Here is a 25,126-nt window from a genome sequence, read left to right on the forward strand (position 1 = left end):
CAAAAGAGTTGTGTTTTTGTTCTCTGAGTTATTAAAATTATCTGAACCTATCACCTGGTCTTACATAAAATAAATAAAGCAAGCATCAAATCCCCCCCCCCCCCCCCCCCAGGCTTTTTATGGTGTGGAATCTGTAGTAGATTAACCACTCAGATCAGAATTTTTAGTAGAATGTAACTGTTTACAGATATGATGGCTTTAAGTTTGTTGGTCTTTTTTTTTTTTTTACTGCTTAGTGAGGGTCAGTGAATTCCTATTATTTAAAGCTGAACACGAACCTTGTGTGATTGTAAAATGGCACATAAATGTAGATTTGGTATTTGCAGAAATGATGGAATTAAAGCCGGATGATATTTGGAAGTGGACCCATGAAAATGTGGCAAAGACTCACCAAAGACCATTTTGATTATATGCTTAAGATTTTAATAATGAAGATGAGAAAGAGCAGGTCTTCCTGGGAAATAAAGGTTTTGCTTAAAGCATTCTCTCTATTACACTTTCAATTTGCTCCTATTAAAAGACAATCCAACTCCAGTTTATGTCACTTGTAGCTTCATTCTATTATGCAGTGAAAGAAAAAAGGTAAAGATGTAAAATGAGAAACAGATTCTTCAGGGGGATATATGAGATTATTTGTGTCTTTGGCCGGTGAACCGTTCCTTCATGTCGGACCAGGAATCATCTCCTTTTCCTGACGCAGACAAATGGGTATCGGAGGTGACAGGGTATATCATTCATACACCTGTTTCCTGTAAGCACCAAAAATCAACATTAAGTGAAACCATGATCACATGAACACATATTTATCTATTCTGAGGAAAATATTTTGTATTGTATGATAACAATGGAGCCTGTCAATAGTAACCTTTGAGTTTTTTACATAAAATTATAAATATATGTTAACAATTATTTGGAATAATGTTATCTTTGATTATTTTCTTCTCATTCATTATTATTTGTCACACCAATCAAACAATCATTGTTTGGGAAATTGTGGATATTGTTACTATTCTTCTGTCAACATTCATAGTACTCTTCATTGCACTTTATTTGAGGATTTACCTGTCCAATTCATGTGTAGGCAGTGCTCCATACCCCCAGCATTGTTAGGCTCTCCACGACACCAGTTTGCATATCTGAAAGGAGTTCCATCGTTCCAAAACCAATAACCTTTCTAGAAAACAGAGCAAAATACAGAAAAATACATTAAAAATAAGCTACACACTGAATTCATAAATATGAAAATACAGACAGTATTTTAACTGTCAGACCTTATAATGATGAGTAGTATACCTGTTGAGCATCAGAGCCACCAATCCATGCAACTACATAATGATTAAAAGTGGCACGATAGATGACCCTCTGAATCGCCTGGTACTCTCCAAGATTGCGCACAGATGCCAGATTTGCATTCTTGGACTGACAGAATCTCTATAGTGGATATCAACAGACAGCAGAAATTTCAAAGTAAACAAAAGATTTCACCAAGCATTAAAATCAACAGAGAAGGAATAAATGGTACATCCAAATGACTGTTTCTACCTGAGCCTCAGCCCAAGTCAGCTGATGGGGAAAGTAGCGGTACTTTCGGTTGCCATATCTAGTCCAATACCGTGGCCTGCAAAAATAATGCCTGTGCCAAAGCAATCTCTTCTCAGCAAGATGTTCTCCTGAAGACAAAGAATACTTAGTAGCACTGAATGAGTTCCCTGTGTCTGGAATAACATCACTTTTTTTTTTTTTTGGACATGGGCTCTTTTTTTTCCATTTGTATTTTATTTTTAAAGATATTATTGTTTTGTAATATATTCTCTCCTGACCCTGAAAATCCAATCTTTGTACTACAATCCTAGCTGCATATGCAGGACATTGATGTTCAGCATGACAGAAATACAATTAGATTTGGTGAAAATATTGAAAATATTGAACAACCTGTTTGAGTTAATCCCTTTGCCTCATCACTGCTCGCTTCCTCTGGAAGAGCAGAACAAATTAAAACTTCAGATGTTGATTTGGTCTTTAATTTTCTATTAAGTTTATTCATACACAGAATTTACATTGAACTATATATTTGTATGAATAATTTCACATGTAAACATTTTGTACATTGTACTCTAATACTCACCAGCAGCGGTGGACAGAGCCACCATTGCACAAAGAAGTGCAAACACAGTCAGCAGCTTCATGGTGATGTTGACTATCACTGTGAAACACAAAAGACCCTAATTGATTGACAGCTCATCAGAGAAATGATAGAAGATAATTTGAGAGTTTTCAGCCAACCTTTCGTAGAATATCTTCTCTTCTTTCAGCACCAGCTGGTAGCTTCAGCCTTCCAATGAGAAGGTGCTGAACAGCTCCAAAACCCTGACTTATATACTGTTTCTTTGTAGTTGCGAAACAGGAACTAACACTGAAAAAAACTGTCATGTGAAAAAAATTTGTCATGTGACTCACACCAGGTGGACTTTTACTGTGCCTCTTTCTTTCCTAATCAAAACCAAAATAATTGCCTACTGCCCACTTCATTTTACATATTGACAGATAAACAATGAACTTCCACAGAGTGCAAACACAGAAAAATGAGAAAGAAACTCTGTTCAGGGATTTTAAATGCATTGTAATTAGTATTATCATCAGTGTTTTTGAAGTCATTTTATATATATATACACACAGGTTTTAGAGCAACATATGTTACCATCAATATGACGTCTTTTTCAGGGAAGGCAATGTGGGCATGCATTTACAATAGCATAACTACATGCTCAAAGAGTCTGGGTATTGAATTGGCCTGCTTGCCAAGACCTTTAAGCTATTGAAAACATTTTGTAAATATAAACTGAAAAATATGATAGAGTACATTTTTCAATAGTAAGGAGGATACTGGGCAAAATTTACATCCATGGGAAAGTTTTAAGTTTAAAACCACTGCTGATCAAAGAGAATACAAAGGCTTAACTCACAGTTGCCAATAAACATCTTGATGTTCCCCAGACTTTTGGGGAAATATCTGATGCACTCATGAGACAAAAATCCTGGAGAACCTGCCATAATTGCTGGAACCATGAATTCGACCCAAATTTGAATTTGTGACTGTGACCCTGAATTGGAAAAGAAAATGGATGGATTTCATCCCTGCCATTATATATTCTTCTGTCTTCTTGATTATGAGAACAAAGAGTCAGGAAACCTCATCTGCACTAGGCATATCATGGCCCCTTCCTTGCCTGAGGGAGGAATTCATTTGAGAGCAAGGGATCCTGAATAAGCACAGAGTTGTCATCCCGTGGGCTCACAAGTCATTAGGAGAGCCATAGGGTCCAGTCCTTTGTGGATTTGGTTTTGGTCAAAGGTATAGGCCCTGGCGATAGGAAAGGAGCTGAACCAACTGGTGGACACCAGAGGTGAAAAGCAAAATCAAGCTGAAAAAAAGAGTCTTAACAACCTTGGCTCACTTGGCAGTTGACACTTACAGATGTACATCTACTTTTGGGAAGGTTTATTCTCCAACAGCCAACTCAGTTAGAAATGATGAGTTAGAGATGAAACCATAAGTCTTGTGAAATAATGTCTCAGCTTCAGCTTTGAAAGCTGCTACTTCTAATTTGCATGTTACCAAAACTCTTGGCCAACTGATGATAACCATGATAATGGGTTTATCTGTCAGTAACAGACTGAGACTGTCATGATCCTGGGCCGGTGGCCCAGTGTTTTGGTTTCTATTTGTGAAGTTCTGTTCTATTTCTAGTTTTGGTTATAGTTTAGTATTGGAATCTTGGTTTCTTTGTTTTCTGTTTTGGTTTTTCATGTTCTGGTTTTCCCTGTACTCCCGTGTGTGTAAGTCATGACCCTCTTGTATTTAGGTTCCCTTTGGTTTAGTTCTCTGTGTTTCTTAGTGTCTCTCCCTTGTCCCAGGTCTGGTTTAGTTGGTCATGTTCTCACTCCCTTTGTCAGTCTGTTAAGTCAGCATGTTTTTGGTTAGGTCACTTCCTGTTTTATTTTGACAATCTCCTGTTCCCTGTGTTTTGTATCTAGTTTTGCTTCCCCTTTGTTATTAGGTTCATTTGGTTCACCTGTCGTCCCCTGTTGTTTCCACTTGCCCTAATCCCCTTGTGTGTATTTAAACCCTTAGTCTGCCTTTGTTAGTTGTCACGTCGTCGTCATTGTTTCCCCGAGTTTTCCCCTCCTAGCTGTGTGTTTCGCTTAGAGTTTTGTTTCTTTTCTCCCAGGCTTCCAGTTGATTTTTGGCCTTGGTTGAGATTCCGTATTTTGTATTATTCCAGTTTGAAAATAAACCAGTTTTTAGTTCAAGTCTGCATCAGTCCTGCAATTGGGTCCTCTCCCTCTACACACAGCCCCTCATCGTGACAGAGACACGCTCTTCTGTATGCTTTGAATGGAGAAAATTAAATTAAAGAAAACATAGGATAAAAAAAATAGACCATCTATAACTATTTATAGATTAGGCACCAAATATCCAAGGTGTAAAAGTATGGCAGTGTGGCAGGTAGGATGTGGACCCAAATGCAGATTTGGGAGACAGACATACACTCAAAAATGCTGTTTTATTGTTGGGCTCATTCACAAAGTACAAAAACAGCATTAGGTTTTACAAGGTGAATAATCCAGACAACTAGGAAATTCAGTGAAATTAGATCCAGACTCTCTGGCTTAGGTGGTGGCTGCTCAGCTGGGCCTACTGAAGTTAGTGGTGATTGGGGACTCCGACAGATCACTTACTTTCTCACGTCTCTCAGGATTCTTTGGCTGCCAGAAGCTGGGGACCCTCTGGGTTGTTGGGACCTTCTGGATTGTTGGGAAGTTGAGCTTGCCCAGACCGATGCAAAGGATACTTGGGTGACTAGGGTTTGTCAGCGTTGCTCACAGTTGGTTCACTCTTCTACAATGTTGCATGGTATTAACCAGTTGGTATGATGATTCTCCCCTTCAGGAACAGGGCCAAAAAGCCTTTATGATCCCCTGGAATACTTTTTTTTGTTCTAGCATGCAGCTGGGGAATCAAACACAGGTGTGGCTTCATCCTTATCACCTCACCACATGGATAGGTGTGGGAAGGTCATGTTTTCACCTGTTTGTTTGTTGGTTCAGTCGTTTTTGTCTGTTAGCAATATGAATCAAAAAGTTTTGAAACAAAATTGCTTACATTTTGTGGACTTTGTGGACAAACTTTGTGGGCCCAAGAAGGTATGATTTTATTTTCAAGGTTAAACGACAAGGTCACCAAATGTTTCCCAAAAAAATCCTTATTGCTCATCATTTGCAAAATTTGATTTCCATGTCTCAATAAGTTTTTTTCTTCTCTAAGTTAAGGTAAAGTTTATTTATAACGCCTTTCACACACAAAAAAGTCACAAAGCACTGTACAAAACAAAAAATTAAAAAAAACAAGAATTACACCTTTGCATCAAAAAAAGAGAAACAGCAATAAAACAACAATTAAAAAAGAGAATAATATGAGAGCAATTAACGAAAAGCTTGGTTGAAAAGAGGTTTTCTACTGAGCTCAAGGGGCAAGTTGCTGCTATGGCCATGACATTTGGTACTCGGGTATAAACGGTTACTGTTTATAATTCATAGTATTTTAATTTAAGAAAAAGACAACAATAATGCAAAGGGAAACAATATCACAACGTACAATTCACATCTCAGCATATGTTTGTTTTACTTTTTTTTTAATTAGTTTTTTAGACAATGATAATAGAGTACATAAACTGAATGATATATCCAGACTTTTATATACCATTATTTGTTCATTTTTATCACATTTTTAAAATTAAAAAAAATATTGAAAATCTGATTTTACAGTTTTTAAAAGCCAGTAAAATTAATTTCTAGTCTTTATGATCTAGTAATTTATGATGGAGCAGGACACCATTGGGTGCTATCCATTGCAGTATATTATCGGCACATAGAATATTTGGGGTGTCTGTATGGAGTTATCTTCTGGATTAAATGCAGACTTACCTGACTGTCCTCAGTGTACTCTGACCTCTGGACACACCTTGCCCCACATTGCATAATTTGTTGTAATAAACAGTTCAACTTTTGTTCTTAGTTGCTTCTTAACAATCTTAACAATGATGACATGGCCCTTTTTCCACTGACCTGGTGCTGGTGTTCGAATATTCAGTGTTTTTTTCACCAGGAATGCACTCGTGCTCGGCTGAAAAATGGTTCAACTTCGGTACTGCAAGCTAGCTGGTCTAGAACCAAGAACATGGGCTGCAAGCAGCAGAAGGGCGTGACTCTGCTATCTGGACATAAAGTTTTCTACCGCTATTTCACTGCATGGTTTGTATTACATGAGAAAAGCGATGCAATTTTCACAGCCGTGTATTAGGTTGGAGCCTAAGGCTGAACCTGTATCAGTTCATATCACAGATAAAACAACACAAAGTGCACAAACAAGGCATCAAGTGGAATTTCAATGATACAGGAAATAATTTCAGTAAGTCACTCAGACATTTTCCACTGCTTTCTAATTCAAATTTATTTATTTTTTTTTTGTAATCTCATCCCTGTCATGAGACATTCTCCTGTCACCCCCCCATACCTGGTTTCAGATGGGAAATCATGATGTAAACAGGTGACATTAGATCAAGCGAGCTAATTGTCATAATTTTGGTAGTGAGTATAATTTGATTAGCTGACAATTTTGTCAGAAAAACAATTGTTCCTGAGTGAGAGGTTTGACAAAGTGTGACCCCTAATAAGAACAGACTCAGGAACCTCGCACAGACTAGAGTTTCTTTGAGAGTGCCTGGTGACTTGGCCTTAACTAAAGCAGTCTGATGGAGCCACATAGGTCTATAGTCCCGTGTGTTACCCACCCTTTGCCTGTTCTAACAAGCTGAACCAAATGGGGGCCATCAGGGGTGAAGCGAGTCAGAAGCTGAAAAAAGAAGTCCTATTAAGCTTGGTTGGTTTGTAAGACTTTGAGGCAGCTGACAGATTCCTACAGGTCAAGCAGGATGTGGCTCACCAAGGCCATGGATCAAAATAAAGAAGAGTGATGAGCCTTCATGTCCACTTCCTCTGTAAGAATGACTTGGTGATTTTCTTGGGCTGATGTGGTTTTAGCCTCAGTTATTTGGCACTTTGATGGATTTCAACATTCCAGCTACTTTTAGGACCCTTTTGTCTTCGTGTTGAACAAAATCCTACAAGTTGAAATCAAGTTGTTGGTCTTTATATAACACAAAGCAGGCAGGAAATGTCTTTATGGACGAAGTTTATTCTTCAGCAGAGATAACAGATGCAAATGTTGTTTTAAAACCTTTTTTTTTTTTTTTAAAGCTGTACACGAGTTAAAACACACTAATGTAATGCAGGGTTAATACTGCATTATTATCTTGTTGGTTTTTAATCTTTTAAGGATGAACAAAAAGTAAAGCTCAATCAGTCATCGACATACTTTTATATTCACTTGGTCGACACAACAACATTAAATATGATGAGTCTGGAATAAACCATAAGTCTTATGAAATCATGTCTGAACTTCAGTTTTGAAAACTGCTACTTCTTCTGAATGTTACCAAGACTGTTGGCTAATAGATGATAACATGATAATTAGTTTATTTGCCAGTCACAGACTTAGGTATGCTTTTCTTTGAAATCTGTATCTTTGCATGTGAATCCTTACACATGTGTGGGTCAAATTTGATGTGCTTTAAAAAGACCTTAAATGTGATTTTTTACCAGAAAGTTTGATAAGTTTTCCTAAAGTGACCAAAATACACACAAAAAAGAACGTAAGTCAAGAGGCAGGGTACACCCAGGAGAGGTTGCAGGGCTACCACAGAGAGACAGATAATAACCATTCACACCTAAGGCCATTTTAGAATCACCTATTAACAAATACATAAACTGTAGACTGAAAGGTGCCTTCTTGCTGTGAAGCAATAGTGCTAATCACCACAATGAATTATATTATATAAGATTTTATTATCTAATAGGCCTTTCATAATATGAGGCCCTATATATATGGCCTTTGTAATATTTTACTGCAACAGTTAGTTAAATTTCAATTAACTGTCATTTTTACTTTATCACCCCAATAAGCACTTAGCTGTCAGACTGCAGGTTTACCATATTTTGTGGACCATAAGGTGCACTGCATTATAAGGCGCATGATAAAACATATGTAGAGCGAAACATATGTTTTTTTTGCAACATTTAATTGTTAATAAAAGGGCAACTTTTGCTGGCAATATTTCGCCATCTTCTTCAGTGTCTTAACAGACGCCGCAATATATTCTTAATGAGGGTAAGAACAAGTCATTTCTTCATTTTATATATAAGCCTTTCGTAAATCCTGTGCACCAGTATATTTACCGATATAAGCAAAGAAAAAACATTAAAAAAAACTAAAAAAAGAAATCCCTTTTTGACACAATACCGCGCTTTGTGTACATACAGCGCTCGTACTGCGTCCCTTCATACGCTGTGGCGTTGCCCGGACCTCTCGTTGGCACCGAGGGGGACAGCACACACACACCCGAACCTCGAGTCGTCTTTTAGCAACTTTTGAGACAGTCGACAGCGTGTTTTGTTACACAAAAGTTGGCGACAATGCCGGCCACCGATCGCCAGATTACGCACAAATATCCGGGCAAGCATAGATGAAAACAGGCCAGGAACATGTAGAATAAAATCCATCATCGTTTTTTACTGTGAACGGTTTCCCTTTTTGGAACAATGCTTCCACTTCTTGTTTATCTCTGGCAGCTTTGGCTGCTTTCCACACCTGCTGCGCCGCACTCACGGCTTGTTCCTGTCTAATATCGTCATTAGAGTCATTTTATGAATCGATGATGGACTATTTTAGAGGATTCAATGAGGCCTTTGAACTGATCTGCCAGACCGGAGGTCATATCGCTGCAGACCACGCAATGGTGCAGTGGTGTGGATGCCTTGGCCACCGGCGGTCAGACGGCAGCGCTCAAATTACACAGACCGACCGACATTTTCTAAATATTTGAAAAGCGTACGCTGGGTGTTACCCCCCTACCCCCTGTCATACACTTTGTATGCTCTGGAAAATGTCCATATTTGTTAAGCGTCCCTTACCAAAGTCACACTAAAACACTGACAGATTTTTGAGCGCAGTGTACCACATAAAATTGGTTCAAGGTCAGTTAAGCACAACAAGAATTTATACATAAGGCGCACCGGATTATAAGGTGCACTGCCGATTTTGAGAAAGGATTTTAAGTGCGCCTTATAGTCGAAAATATGGTACTTTAAAAGTAGAATGGGAGGCAGAGCTTTCAGCTCTAAGGCCTCTCTTGTGTGGAACCAGCAGAGTACAACTGGCCATTTTTGAGTACTTTTGATTTACCTTTGTATTTCACCTTAAAACTGTTTACCTTGCTTTGTTTGGTGTCATTTTTTTTCAACTATTTGCAAAACAATCAGGTGCCAAATTGCCACAAATTATTTATACCACTCCAAAAACAAAAACAAAAACAAAACAGTTTCTATCCATCACAAGACAGAGGAGCCGATCACAGGCCTGACACTTCCAGGTGCGTCACTCCTCCTGTTGTCCACCTGGAGACAGCTCTTAAATTTGAGTCTGCCTTTGGTGGCTTTTTAGCTTGTATCTGCCTTGTCAGCTGATGTTTCATGTTTGCCCTACATGAAACAGTTTGGGGAGTTTGATCTCAAGGTCAAATGTAAGAAGAGATCTCAATTTCAGTTTCTTACATTAAATGAAGTGAATAACTGGTACATTTATTGATAACAGGCCTATGAAATGTTTATGTTTTAGCAGGGTTACAGTGGTTTTAACAGCCTGGAGATTTTAAGTATGAAGCACAAATCAACATTTAATAATGATCATGGGACATTCACAAACATTTATGTTCAACACAGGTATAATTGACGTGTTAGAAATTCATACAACTTGTGAAATAATGTCTGAACTTCAGAATGCTCGGAAAGCTGTTAACGCTTTCATAATGTAACCAAGGCTGTTGGCTAACTGATGATAACCATGATAATAAGTTTATCTCCTTGTCACAGACTAAGAAATGCTCTTCTTGGTTATCTTTATGCCTCGTAGGGTAAAAACAAACAAACAAACAAGCAAAAAAACACAAGATAAAACAAAATAGATCCACCAAGTTTCAGACAAGCATGGACATCATTTTCACAGATAAAACTGGTTGTCCAATCTGCTTAAAAGATCACTTAAATGCCTACATACCTAATGTAGGATTTAGTGACAGGGCTCACTCGTGATTAGCTGAGTTTTCTTTGAATTATGTATATGTCTCTGTTTACCTGTACAAAATTAAATGACTGGATAAAGGACTGAGATATTACAAATCTCACCAAAATAATACAGGGACTCTATGAATATTGACAGGGCTTACAGACAAACATTAAAGGGTGAAATGCAAATTCGTAGAACTACAAATGTTTATATATTTTAGTGGTTCTATGAATATATGTGTCTTGGAGATCTGTGTGAGACTACTTACTGAGCCAGATAATTGAGGGAAGCATCCACTGAGATATGTGAACAGCATCTTACCCTTACTTGAAAAAAATATAGAATTTTGACAACATCAAAAAAAAAAAAAAAAAAAAAAAAAAAAAATGAAAAGCCAGATTTCATCAGCTGTACTAAATCCTCACCTGTGTGTCTTTCAATTCCACCTGGCAAGTCAACATCACTCCCACTAATTTGTGAAATACGTATCTCTGATTTTTGGTCCCCTGTTCCTCTATGCTCTCAAGGGGTCACGACTGGCAATCACTGGTCACTATGGGAAACAATGTGTTTTCTCCTACCAGCTGGCAAGTGGTTGCTGAAGGTCGCAGCTGATACTAGGTGAAATGGGTTGCAGCGCCATGCCAGACACTGTTACACTGAAAACCATGCAACTGCTTTGGTCACTAGCAGATTTCTGTAGCCTCATAGTTTACATGGATGATGCCATCTTATATGTTAACACTCACCAACAACTCGATGTATGGCAATGAAACTATGAAAAGTGCAATGCAAACTGAGAGTGGTCTCTATTTCCAAAGTGCCTTTTGAAAAGAGTTGATTGCAACAGTAAAGGCCAATTTGCACTTTGAAGGCAAACATTCTAGATGTATGCACTTTTTCAAATTTTAATAGCATTTTAACATTTTTAGCATTTTAACTTGCACACAAGTTGGTGTCTTCCATGCACATTATGGGTGACTGCAACAATTTGCAACCAACCAAACAATCACAAGGAGGTTGTTGATGTAGCATTCTCTTTGTGACCAATTTCACCTCATGACATTCTGCAACCTTCAGTAATCACTCGCCAGTACAGTTTTCCATAGCAACCAGGGGTCACTCAATGATCTGTAGGCCTGTGTGTCATATGTGACTGTGTGGCAGGCAGGGTTGGACCCCAATGCAAGACACATGAAGCAGAGCTTGACTCAAAACAGCTGGAATGCTGGAATCTTCTCCCAAGATACAAAAACTCAATATACATTAATTAAATCTCAACCAAGGATCTACTGAAATCAAAATAACAAGCCTGGGCAAAAAAGAGGAAAAAATAAAAGCCCACTAAGCAGGGAACACACAGCTAAGGGAGCACAGACAACGAAAGGCAAAGAACTAACAACACTGAGACCTTAATACACACACACTAGGTAATCAGGGAAAGAGAGACAGCTGGAGAAGACGAGGTAGAGGTGAACAAATGACAATAACACACAAGTAAGCAAAACTAAAAACAGCACAGGGAACAAGGGACTGTCACAGTAAACCAGGAAGTGACCAACAAAGAGACAAATGCAGACTTGACAGAAGTATACTGAGGGAAAACAGGCCTTACACATAAGGAAAGTACACTAAAGGAAAACCAAATAGTGGAGAGAACTGGTTGAGAACTGAAGAAGCCTTGTGGATGAGAGGTGAAACATCTTCAAGAAACAAAAGAAGTCCAGTCGCCTTTTTTTCAAACTCCAGAGACAAATGGCTTAGTCAGTCTCCAGACCTCAGTCCCATAGAAAACGTATGGAGAGAGCTGAGGCTTCTCTAAAAGATTTAGAGAATTTCTGTAAAGAAGAGTGGGCTGAAATGCTCCTCAGATGTGTGCAAATCATGTAACTACAAGAAACAATTAACTGCTGAGCTTGCTAGCAAGAGTTTCTCCCCCAAGTACTAAGTCATGTTTTGCTTGGGGATTAAATCTTATTTCACTTACCCTGCACTGTCCCTAAGCATACTGTGGACCTGTGAATTAGGTTGGACCCTAAGGCTGAACTTGCTGTTTTGTATCAGTTCATATCACAGATTAAAGGATGCAAAGTGCGTACTTGTCATCTTGCTCATAATCGCTGTCTGTGTTTACCTCTGTGCTGCACACAGATGCTGCAGTAGTTTTGTTTGGACTCTAAAATATGTTGGCACCACAAGAAAGGGGAGTGTGTCCTTCCACATGTGTGCTGTTCGGCTTCCATTTCCAGATGAGGAGCCGCCCACACTCAAACGTAAAGGATCGGTTCACAAAGCTCGGTGGAAACGTGGGCCCGTTCTTACGCAGTTCGGTTCATTTATACTGACACCAGCACTGGCATGAGCACCGGCACTCAGGCTCTCAGACATTTTGCACTGCTTTCAAATTCTAATTGTTTTTTTTGTTTTTTTTTTTTTTGGTCATCTCATCTTTGTCATGAGACATTCTCCTGTCATTTTTTTTCCCCCACTTTACCTGGTTTCACATGGGAAATCATGATGTAAACAGGTGACAATTAGATGATGCGATCTAATTGTCATAATTTTGGTAGTGGTATAATTTAATTAGCTGACAATTTTGTCAGTAAGCCAATTGTTCCTGAGTGAGAGGTCTGACAAAGTGTGACCCCTAATAAGAACAGACTCAGGAACCCTTGCACAGACTAGAGTTTCTTTGAGAGTGCCTGGTGACTTGGCCTTAACTAAAGCAGTCTGATGGAGCCACATAGGTCTATAGTCCCGTGCGTTACCCACCCCTTGCCTGTTCTAACAAGCTGAACCATATAGTGGCCATCAGGGGTGAAGCGAGTCAGAAGCTGAAAAAAGAAGTCCTATTAAGCTTGGTTGGTTTGTAAGACTTTGAGGCAGCTGACAGATTCCTACAGGTCAAGCAGGATGTGGCTCAGCAAGGCCATGGATCAAAATAAAGAAGAGTGATGGGCCTTCATGTCCACTTCCTCTGTAAGAATGACTTGGTGATTTTCTTGGGCTGATGTGGTTTTAGCCTCAGTTATTTGGCACTTTGATGGATTTCAACATTCCAGCTACTTTTAGGACCCTTTTCTCTTCGTGTTGAACAAAATCCTACAAGTTGAAATCAAGTTGTTGGTCTTTATATAACACAAAGCAGGCAGGAAATGTCTTTATGGATGAAGTTTATTCTTCAGCAGAGATAACAGATGCAAATGTTGTTTTAAAACCTATTTTTTTTAAGCTGTACACGAGTTAAAACACACTAATGGAAGGCAGGGTTAATACTGCTTTATTATCTTGTTGGTTTTTAATCTTTTAAGGATGAAGCAAAAAGTAAAGCTCAATAATGATCAGTCATCGACATAGTTCTATATTCACGTGGTCGACACTTTAATACACTGCTCAAAAAATAAAGGGAACACTTAAACAACACAATATAACTCCAAGTAAATCTAACTTAGGAAGCAACACTGATTGACAATCAATTTCACATGCTGTTGTGCTAATTGAATATACAACAGGTGGAAATTATTGGTAATTAGCAATACACACTCAATAAAGGAGTGGTTCTGCAGGTGGGGACCACAGACCACTTCTCAGTACCTATGCTTTCTGGCTGATGTTTTGGTCACTTTTGAATGTTAGTGGTGCTTTCACACTTGTGGTAGCATGAGACAGACTCTACAACCCACACAAGTGGCTCAGGTAGTGCAGCTCATCCAGGATGGCACATCAATGCGAGCTGTAGCAAGAAGGTTTGCTGTGTCTGTCAGCATAGTGTCCAGAGGCTGGAGGCGCTACCAGGAGACAGGCCAGTACACCAGGAGACGTGGAGGAGGCCGTAGGAGGGCAACAACCCAGCAGCAGGACCGCTACCTCCGCCATTGTGCAAGGAGGAACAGGAGGAGCACTGCCAGAGCCCTGCAAAATGACCTCCAGAAGGCCACAAATGTGCATGTGTCTGCACAAACTGTTAGAAACCAACTCCGTGAGGATGGTATGAGGCCCGACATCCACAGATGGGGGTTGTTCTCACAGCCCAACACCGTGCAGGATTCTTGGCATTTGCCAGAGAACACAGGATTGGGAAATTTGCCACTGGCGCCCTGTGCTCTTCACAGATCAAAGCAGGTTCACACTGAGTCAGAGTCTGGAGATGCCGTGGAGAGCAATCTGCTGCCTGCAACATCCTTCAGCATGACCGGTTTGGCAGTGGGTCAGTAGTGGTGTGGGGTGGCATTTCTTTGGAGGGCCGCACAGCCCTCCATGTGCTCCTCAGACCCCTTGTGAGACCATATGCTGGTGGGGTTGGCCCTGGGTTCCTCCTAATGCAGGACAATGCTAGGCCTCATGTGGCTGGAGTGTGTCAGCAGTTCCTGTAAGATGAAGGCATTGAAGCTATGGACTGTCCCTCCCGTTCCCCAGACCTAAATCTGATTGAGCACATCTGGGACATCATGTCTCGCTCCATCCACCAACAGACTGTCCAGAAGTTGCCGGATGCTTTAGTCCAGGTCTGGGAGGAGATCCCTCAAGATACCATCCACAACCTCATCAGGAGCATGCATTGTAGGGAGGTCATACAGGCACGTGGAGGCCACACACAATACTGAGCCTTTTTTGACTTGTTTTAAGGACATTACAGTAATCCCTCACTTATAGCGGGTGTTACGTTCTAGGACCACCTGCGGTAAGTGAAAATCCGCCAAGTAAGGACACCAGGGGCGGGCTGGGGTTTAAATTCAGCCCAGGAGTTTGGTTTGGAGAGGCCTTTTATCCGATTCTACAACGGACAAACCATAATTTTAAAACAAGAGAACTTTATTTGCAGTATAAAAACACTATTTATTCAGCAGCATTACAACAACTGTGTGTGCATGTGGCAGCAAAGGGGGGGGGGGGGGGGGGGGGGGGGTTGAAAAAAAAAAATTCTGATCACCAGTCGGTTCGGCCTGGAAACGACCGGCCGCTCGAGAAACCTCCCGAGTCTCCCGATGGCCACCACGCCCCTGAGGGATACTATATTTATTTTAATACTTATACGTTATTTTAGTAGTTATACACTATTTTAAGTTTTTATAAACCCTCCCCAGACACTTATACACCAAATATATACATTACTGTACAACACGTTTTACGCATGTGAAAAACGAGTACCGCAAAAACCCGCGAAACAGCGAAAATACCGCAATAAATATTTTACACTAAAATTGACTGAAAACCCGCGAAACAGCGAGTCCGCGAAAAGCGAACTGCGAAGTAGCGAGGGATACTGTACATCAAAGTTGGATCAGCCTGTAGTGTGTTTTTCCACTTTAATTTTGTGTGTGACTCCAAATCCAGGCCTCCATTGGTTAAAAAACTTGATTTCCATTGATGATTTTTGTGTGATGTTGTTGTCAGCACATTCAACTTTGTACAGAACAAAGTATTCAATGAGAATATTTCATTCATTCAGATCTAAGATGTGTTATTTGAGTGTTCCCTTTATTTTTTTTTTTGAGCAGTGTATTATATTCTGGATGTTAACTAGGATCTTCTTCTTACTCCTTGTCTTATAGAAACATTAAAAATAAATAAAGCAAGCTTCAGCAATTTCCCTTCCGGCTTTTTGTGGTGTGGGATCTGTAGCAGATTAACTATACAGAGCAGAATTTATTGTACATTCTCTTTACAGATATGATGGCTGGAAAGTTTGTTGGTCTTTCATTTTTTACTGCTTAGTGAGGCTGAAAGTGAACCTTGTGTGATTGTAAAATGGCACATAAATGTAGATTTGGTATTTGCAGAAATGATGGAATTAAAGCCGGATGATATTTGGAAGTGAACCCATGAAAATGTGGCAAAGACTGACCAAAGACCATTTTGATTATATGCTTAAGACTTTAATAATGAAGATGAGAAAGAGCAGGTCTTCCTGGGAAATAAAGGTTTTGCTTAAAGCATTCTTTCTATTATACTTTCAATTTGCTCCTGTTAAAAGAGACAATCCAACTCCAGTTTAAGTCACTTGTAGCTTCATTCTATTATGCAGGGAAAGAAAAAAGGTATGTAAAATAAGAAACAGATTCTTCAGGGAGATATATGAGATTATTTGTGTCATTGTCCGGTGAACCGTTCCTTCATGTTGGACCAGGAATCATCTCCTTTTCCTGACGCAGACAAATGGGTATTGGTTGTGACAGGGTATATCATTCATACACCTGTTTCCTGTAAGCACCAAAAATCAACATTAAGTGAAATCATGATCACATGGACACATATTTATCTATTCTGAGAAAAATATTTTGTCTTGTATAACAATAGCGCCTGTCTGTGTTAACCTTTGACTTTTCTTTCATAAAACTATAAATAGATGTTAACAATTATTTGGAATAATTATATCTTTTAATACTTTCTTCTCATTCATTATTATTTGTCACACCAATCAAACAATTATTGCTTGGGAAATTGTGGATATTATTACTATTCTTCTCTCAACATTGATGGTACTCTTCATTGCACTTTATTTGAGGATTTACCTGTCCAATTCATGTGTAGGCAGTGCTCCATACCCCAAACATTGTTAGGCTCTCCACGACACCAGTTTGCATATCTGAAAGGAGTTCCATCGCTCCAAAACCAATAACCTTTCTAGAAAACAGAGCAAAATACAGAAATCTACATTTTAAAAAAACGACACCCTCAATTCATAAATATGAAAATACAGACAGTATTTTAACTGTCAGACCTTATAATGATGAGTAGTATACCTGTTGAGCATCAGAGCCACCAATCCATGCAGGTACATAATTAAAAGTGGCACGATAGATGACCCTCTGAATCGCCTGGTACTCTCCAAGATTGCGCACAGATGCCAGATTTGCATTCTGAGACTCACAGAATCTCTATAGTGGATATCAACAGACAGCAGAAATTTCAAAGTAAACAAAAGATTTCACCAAGCATTAAAATCAACAGAGAAGGAATAAATGGTACATCCAAATCACTGTTTCTACCTGAGCCTGAGCCCAAGTCACATGATGGGGAAAGTAGTGGTACTGTCGGTTGCCATGTGTAATCCAACCCAAATATCTCCGACGCGGCTTGAACACCTTCCGAAAAAAATGCCAAATGTGCCGAAAAAATCTCTTCTCAGCAAGATGTTCTCCTGAAGACAAAGAATACTTAGTAGCACTTAATGAGTTCCCTGTATCTGGAATAACATCTTTTTTTCTTTTTTGGACATGGGCTATTTTTTTTCTCCATTTGTATGTTAATTTTAAATATGTTATTTTTTGTAATATATTCTCTCCTGACTCTGAAAATCCAACATTTGTACTACAATCCTAGCTGCATATGTAGGACATTGATGTTCAGCTTGACAGAAAATATTGAACAACCTGTTTGAGTTAATCCCTTTGCCTCATCACTGCTCGCTTCCTCTGGAAGAGCAGAACAAATTAAAACTTCAGATGCTGACTTTGGTCATTCATTTTCTATTAAGTTTATTCATACACAGAATGTATATTGTACTATATATTTGTATGAATAATTACACACATAAACATTTTGTACATTGTACTCTAATACTCACCAGCAGCAGTGGACAGAGCCACCATTGCACAAAGAAGTGCAAACACAGTCAGCAGCTTCATGGTGATATTGACTATCACTGTGAAACACAAAAGACCCAAATTGATTGACAGCTCATCAGAGAAATGATAGAAGATAATTTGAGAGTTTTCAGCCAACCTTTCGTAGAATATCTTCTCTTCTTTCAGCACCAGCTGGTAGCTTCAGCCTTCCAATGAGAAGGTGCTGAACAGCTCCAAAACCCTGACTTATATACTGTTTCTTTGTAGTTGCGAAACAGGAACTAACACTGAAAAAAACTGTCATGTGAAAAAAATTTGTCATGTGACTCACACCAGGTGGACTTTTACTGTGCCTCTTTCTTTCCCAATCAAAACCAAAATAACTGCCTACTGCCCACTTCATTTTACATATTGACAGATAAACAACGAACTTCCACAGAGTGCAAACACAGAAAAATGAAAAAGAAACTCTGTTCAGGGATTTTAAATGCATTGTAATTAGTATTATCATCAGTGTTTTTGAAGTCATATTTTATATATATATACACACACAGAGGTTTTAGAGCATATACATATGTTACATGTGTTGGCCTGCTTGCCAAGACCTTTAAGCTATTGAAAACATTTTGTAAATATAAACTGAAAAATGTGATAGAGTACATTTTTCAATAGTAAGGAGGATACTGGCCAAAATTTACATCCATGGGAAAGTTTTAAGGTTAAAACCACTGCTGATCAAAGAGAATACAAAGGCTTGTCTCACACTTGCCAATAAACATCTTGATGTTCCCCAGACATTTGGGGAAATATCTGATGCACTCATGAGACAAAAATCCTGGAGAACCTGCCATAATTGCTGGAACCATGAATTCGACCCAAATGTGAATTTGTGACTGTGACCCTGAAATGGAAAAGAAAATGGATGGATTTTATCCCTGCCATTATATATTCTTCTGTCTTTTTGATTATGAGAACAAAGAGTATTCCTTTCACGTTAACTAGTAGTGACTTCATGGATTTCTTTACAAATAAAATTTTAGACACTAGAGAAAAAATTATTCATAACCATCTCAAAGATTATTCTTCATGTTCGGCTGCTTTCAGCACTGCTGGTATTTGTTTAGACTCTTTTGCTCCAGTTGATCTTTCAGAGTTAACTTCAATAGTTACTTCCTCCAAACCAGCAACATGTTTGTTAGATCCCATTCCTACTAGACTGTTCAAAGAAGTCTTTCCAATTATTGATGCTTCAATCTTAAAAATGATCAATCAGTCTTTATTAGTTGGCTATGTACCACAGACCTTCAAGGTGGCTGTAATTAAACCTCTACTTTAAAAGCCATCACTTGACCCAGCTGTCTTAGCTAATTATAGGCCAATCTCCAACCTTCCTTTTCTCTCAAAGATTCTTGAAAGAGTAGTTGTAAAACAGCTAACTGATCATCTGCAGAGGTACGGTTTATTTGAAGAGTTTCAGTACAGAAACAGCATTAGTGAAGGTTACAAATGATCTTCTTACAGCCTCTGACAGTGGACTCATCTCTGTTCTTGTCCTGTTGGACCTCAGTGCAGCTTTTGATACTGTTGACCATAACATTTTATTACAGAGATTAGAGCTTGCTATAGATATTAAAGGTACTGCACTGCAGTTGTTTGAATCATATTTATCTCATAGACTCCAATTTGTTCATGTAAATGGGGAGTCTTCTTCACACACTAAGGTTAATTATGGAGTTCCACAGGGTTCTGTGCTAGGACCAATTTTATTTACATTATACATGCTTCCCTTAGGCAGTATTATTAGAAAGCACTGCATCATTTTTCATTGTTATGCAGATGATACTCAGCTTTACCTAGCAATGAAGCCAGATGACACACATCAATTAGTTAAACTGCAGGAATGTCTTAAAGATATTAAGGCTTGGATGACCTCTAATTTCCTGCTTCTGAATTCAGATAAAACTGAAATTCTTGTTCTCGGCCCCACAAATCTTAGAAACATGGTGTCTAACCAGATACTTACTCTGGATGGCATTACTTTGGCCTCCAGTAACACTGTGAGAAATCTTGGAGTCATTTTTGACCAGGATATATCCTTCAATGCACATATTAAGCAAATATGTAGGAACGCTTTTTTGCATTTGCGCAATATTTCTAAAATTAGAAACATCCTTTCTCAGAGTGATGCTGAAAAGCTAATTCATGCATTTATTACTTCTAGGGTGGACTATTGTAATTCATTATTATCAGGCTGTCCTAAAAGCTCCCTGAAAAGCCTTCAGCTGATCCAAAATGCTGCAGCTAGAGTACTGACAGGGACTAGAAAGAGAGAGCATATTTCTCCCATACTGGCTTCTCTTCATTGGCTCCCTGTTAAATCTAGAATAGAATTTAAAATTCTTCTCCTCACATACAAGGTCTTGAATAATCAGGCACCATCTTATCTCAAAGACCTCATAGTACCATATCACCCCAATCGAGCACTTCGCTCTCAGACTGCTGGCTTACTTGTGGTTCCTAGGATACTTAAGAGTAGAATGGGAGGCAGAGCCTTAAGCTTTCAGGCGCCTCTTCTGTGGAACCAGCTCCCAGCTTGGATTCGGGAGACAGACACCCTCTCTACTTTAAGATTAGGCTTAAAACTTTCCTTTATGATCAAGCTTATAGTTAGGGCTGGATCAGGTGACCCTGAACCATCCCTTAGTTATGCTGCTATAGGCCTAGTCTGCTGGGGGGTTCACATAATGCACTGTTTCTTCTCATTCACCTTATTTACTTTGTTTATACTCCACTCTGCATTTAATCATTAATTGATATTAATCTCTGGCTCTCTTCCACAGCATGTCTTTCTCTCCCCTCAGCCCAACTGGTCGCGGCAGATGACTGCCCCTCCCTGAGCCTGGTTCTGCTGGAGGTTTCTTCCTGTTAAAAGGGAGTTTTTCCTTTCCACTGTCGCCAAGTGCTTGCTCATAGGGGGTCGTTTTGACTGTTGGGTTTTCTCTGTATTATTGTAGGGTCTTTACCCACAATACAAAGCGCTATGAGGCAACAGTTTGTTGTGATTTGGCGCTATATAAATAAAATTGAATTGAATTGAATTGAAAAGAGTCAGGAAACCTCATCTGGACTAGGCATATCATGGCCCCTTCCTTGCCTGAAGGAGGAATTCATTTGAGACCAAGGGATCCTGAATAAGCACAGAGTTGTCATCCCGTGGGCTCACAAGTCATTAGGAGAGCCATAGGGTCCAGTCCTTTGTGGATTTGGTTTTGGTCAAAGGTATAGGCCCTGGTGATAGGAAAGGAGCTAAACTAACTGGTGGACACCAGAGGTGAAAAACAAAATCAAGCTGAAAAAAGAGTCTTAACAACCTTGGTTCACTTGGCAGTTGACACGTACAGATGTACATCTACTTTTGGGAAGGTTTATTCTCCAACAGCCAACTCAGTTAGAAATGATGAGTTAGAGATGAAACCATAAGTCTTGTGAAATAATGTCTCAGCTTCAGCTTTGAAAGCTGCTACTTCTAATTTGCATGTTACCAAAACTCTTGGCCAACTGATGATAAACATGATAATGAGTTTATCTGTCAGTAATAGACTGAGACATGCTCTTCTGTATGCTTTGAATGGAGAAAATTAAATTAAAGAAAACATAGGATAAAAAAAATAGACCATCTATAACTATTTATAGATTAAGCACCAAATATCCAAGGTGTAAAAGTATGGCGGTGTGGCAGGTAGGACGTGGACCCAAATGCAGATTTAGGAGACAGACATACACTAAAAATGCTGTTTTATTGTTGGGCTCATTCACAAAGTACAAAACAGCATTAGGTTTTACAAGGTGAATAATTCAGACAACTAGGAAATTCAGTGAAATTAGATCCAGACTCTCTGGCTTAGGTGGTGGCTGCTCAGCTGAGCCTACTGAAGTTAGTGGTGATTGGGGACTCCGACAGATCACTTACTTTCTCACGTCTCTCAGGATTCTTTGGCTGCCAGAAGCTGGGGACCCTCTGGGTTGTTGGGACCTTCTGGATTGTTGGGAAGTAGACCTTGCCCAGAGAGATGCACAGGGTACTTGGGTGACTAGGGTTTGTCAGCGTGGCTCACAGTTGGTTCACTCTTCTACAATGTTGCATGGTATTAACCAGTTGGTATGATGATTCTCCCCTTCAGAAACAGGGCCGAAAAGCCTTTATGATCCCCTGGAATACTTTTTTTTGTTCTAGCATGCAGCTGGGGAATCAAACACATATTTCCACAGGTGTGGCTTCATCCTTATCACCTCACCCACAGATAGGTGTGGGAAGGTCATGTTTTCACCTGTTTGTTTGTTGGTTCAGTCGTTTGTCTGTTAGCAATATGAATCAAAAAGTTTTGAAACAAAATTGCTTACATTTTGTGGACTTTGTGGACAAACTTTGTGGGCCCAAGAAGGTATGATTTTATTTTCAAGGTTAAACGACAAGGTCACCAAATGTTTCCCAAAAAAATCCTTATTGCTCATCATTTGCAAAATTTGATTTCCATGTCTCAATAAGTTTTTTCTTCTCTAAGGTAAGGTAAAGTTTATTTATAACGCGCCTTTCACACACAAAAAAAGTGACAAAGCACTGTACAAAACAAAAAATTAAAAAAAATAAGAATTACACCTTTGCATCAAAAAAAGAGAAACAGCAATAAAACAACAGATTAAAAAAGAGAATAATATGAGAGCAATTAACGAAAAGCTTGGTTGAACAAAAAAGTTTTCTACTGAGCTCAAGGGGTAAGTTGCTGCTTTGGCCATGACATTTCACTGCACGAAAAGAAGCATATTCGTCCCTGTATACTGACGCGGGCGCTGCTAGTAAACGGCAGCTTTTGTCAGCATACGGGGATGCGCATTTTCGTTCGCCTGAGACGGATATGATCGTTTACGTACCACCAGAAGCAGCGGGGGGTAAAGGTATGGGGGAGCCGGCAGGCATTAACGACTACTTTACATATGAATAGCAGCACTGCAAGCCGAAGCAGCTGCAACAGACCCACGTGGCTTCCCTGTCATTGGATGAAAAAAATGCCATCACAATTCAGCACTCACTTGTGATTGTCTGGTAGATCTGTCCCTCATTGGCCTTCATAAAGACAGGCCTGGGTAAGCCCCTCCCTAATAAATAATAACCCAGTAATAAAAATTATCTTTAATTATTATTTCTGTGATATACCTTGTATGTTATGTTGTATTCATGTCATGCTACTAACCTCAACTAAAAGGAATTCAATTAAGAAAAACAAATTGTGAGGCACAAGTTTGAATTTCTTTTTTTATTTACAAAGCAATATGCACATACACACACCATATAATCCATATAATTATTTTTTATATATATATATATATATATATATATATATATATATATATATATATATAAATAAATAAAGAAAAACATTATGACATAATGCTTTGCTACTTCTGGGCCATGTGGTGGTGGCTTTCTCTCAGAGCATGGTCCAGCATACAAACACTTATGGTGCACAGTGTTGTATTTAGGGTGAGCTTCTAGTCTGTCCTGCAGTTTGGCTCAGAGGTCACTGAGCTCCTGGCTGGGAAAGCTTGGGGGTCTTAATCCAGCCCGATACGCCCTCTGAGACACCATCCTCCTCATCCAACATGAGGTCAGTGGTGACACCGTCCCAGAAGGCAACCTCCTTCACTGCCAGGACACTCGCCCTCACCTCCAGCAGCTGCTGACACAGAGCACACATTAAGTCATTATGAAACTATATGAAATATTGTGAAAAATAAGGAAACTACACTGAAAGTTCGAGTCTCTTGACTTTGAATGCACACATAGCAGATAAGACCCTGAATGCAAAAAAAAAATCAATCAGCCCATCTTTGTCATCAAAAACAATGGTTATGTGACAAAGTACCAACTCCTGTGCATCCTGTGAATAAAAGACAAATGAACAAGTACTTTGAAAAAATTTAACACTGATAAAAGTACTTCAGTGATTTTGGTCCTTAACCCTTGAGGCACCTTTAAACTGATTATACATTTTTTATCTTTTAGGTCCCAAAATGTTACAGCTGCTAAAACTATAAACATTCAGTGTTAATTATTTTCACCTTCACTGAATCACCTTTTTATATACATTCTGGGTTGTTCAAAAGAAGCCAGATTTTATATAAAGTTAACAAAAAACAATAAATAATATTTTCCAAAAATAAAACTGCATTTACAAGCTTACTTCACAAATACAGCAGACCAACAATACAATCCAACACGTCTTACCGGCTTCCTTCTTGCACGTCACCGGGCAGGATTTTTAATGGCTGCCGCCTTTTCCGGAACGTGAGGCTGACTGTAGCGGAAGTTGCAGCGGACCGTCTCGTAGGTTTAACAAGAAGCTGTAAAACATTTTTGTACATTGTAAATAAAGAGCATAAACACAGTGCATACATAAACAATATTCAGGCAAAAAACACACAAACACCACCAATAGATACTTACACACAATTATATCACTGTCGACGCATTAGGAACACTCACACTCGCGTTGTGAGGGGAACACAGTCTGTGGAAAATAAAGGTGAAAATAAATAACAGTAAAAACATTTTAAGTTCTTCTCTCCTCCACACATTGAATACTGCTGCTTTGTTTCTGATTCTTACCTCTGCAGAGGATCATACCGGCTTTTATTGGATTCAGAGTTGTGCAGGCCGCGAACTGCTTCCTATCAGATGAAACCAAATAAAAATAAGAAACCAAATCACAATACGTCTGTCAGCTTACTGTGACCATTCCTCCACTCTTAGTATTTTTGTTTTAGAAATGACCAAGTCTTACCGCAGTTTTCGGATTGTGCTGCCGTCTTTTCCTCTTGAGTAGGTGAGTCTTTGTTAGAGTCCAGAGCATCGAGTCACTACACAATAGATGTCATCTTGTCTTTCAGTTGCGCTAGTAGAAACTTGAGTAACTGAGGAGATAACCCACTCATTGCAGCCAGCAGTGTCTTCTCGTCTGCAGCGGGGCTGGTTGAAACTGGCCGGTAGAGAGGCCCGCTTTCATGAGGAGCTTCTGGGGTGTTGAAAATATAGAAGACCTCCATTGTCGTACCAGGAAAGCAGCGTAGACAAAGAACGCCATTCAGTTTGAACGGAAGAGAATGACCACACTGATTTCCTTTGGTCTTGTGAGACCTTCAGCGTGATCCCGCACGTTGTCTGTATTGTCCAATCACAGGCGAGGAAGCTGCCACACGGAATTCAAAACAAATGACTGATGATGATTAATAGAGTCCACCTGTGTATAATCAAGTCTCCGTA

General features: G+C 39.3%; 1 protein-coding gene and 1 pseudogene across 1 annotated transcript; both read right to left on the bottom strand.

Annotated features, from left to right (window-relative positions):
- Positions 1–535: 535 nt before the first annotated feature.
- On the bottom strand, positions 536–2,362 carry LOC115797325 (ladderlectin-like; annotated as a pseudogene).
- Positions 2,363–16,113: 13,751 nt separating this feature from the next.
- Positions 16,114–18,095, bottom strand: LOC115797327 (ladderlectin-like). Its single transcript, XM_030753880.1, has 7 exons — positions 17,966–18,095; positions 17,808–17,885; positions 17,614–17,655; positions 17,230–17,381; positions 16,984–17,118; positions 16,753–16,864; positions 16,114–16,441 (listed from the first exon to the last, which is right to left on the bottom strand). The coding sequence occupies exons 2-7, from the start codon at positions 17,866–17,868 to the stop codon at positions 16,371–16,373; spliced, it is 573 nt and encodes a 190-aa protein (XP_030609740.1). The 5' UTR covers positions 17,869–17,885; positions 17,966–18,095; the 3' UTR covers positions 16,114–16,370.
- Between the last annotated feature and the right edge of the window lie 7,031 nt (positions 18,096–25,126).

Source organism: Archocentrus centrarchus, chromosome 18 (assembly GCF_007364275.1).
Source record: "Archocentrus centrarchus isolate MPI-CPG fArcCen1 chromosome 18, fArcCen1, whole genome shotgun sequence".
NCBI classification, from domain to species: domain Eukaryota; kingdom Metazoa; phylum Chordata; class Actinopteri; order Cichliformes; family Cichlidae; genus Archocentrus; species Archocentrus centrarchus.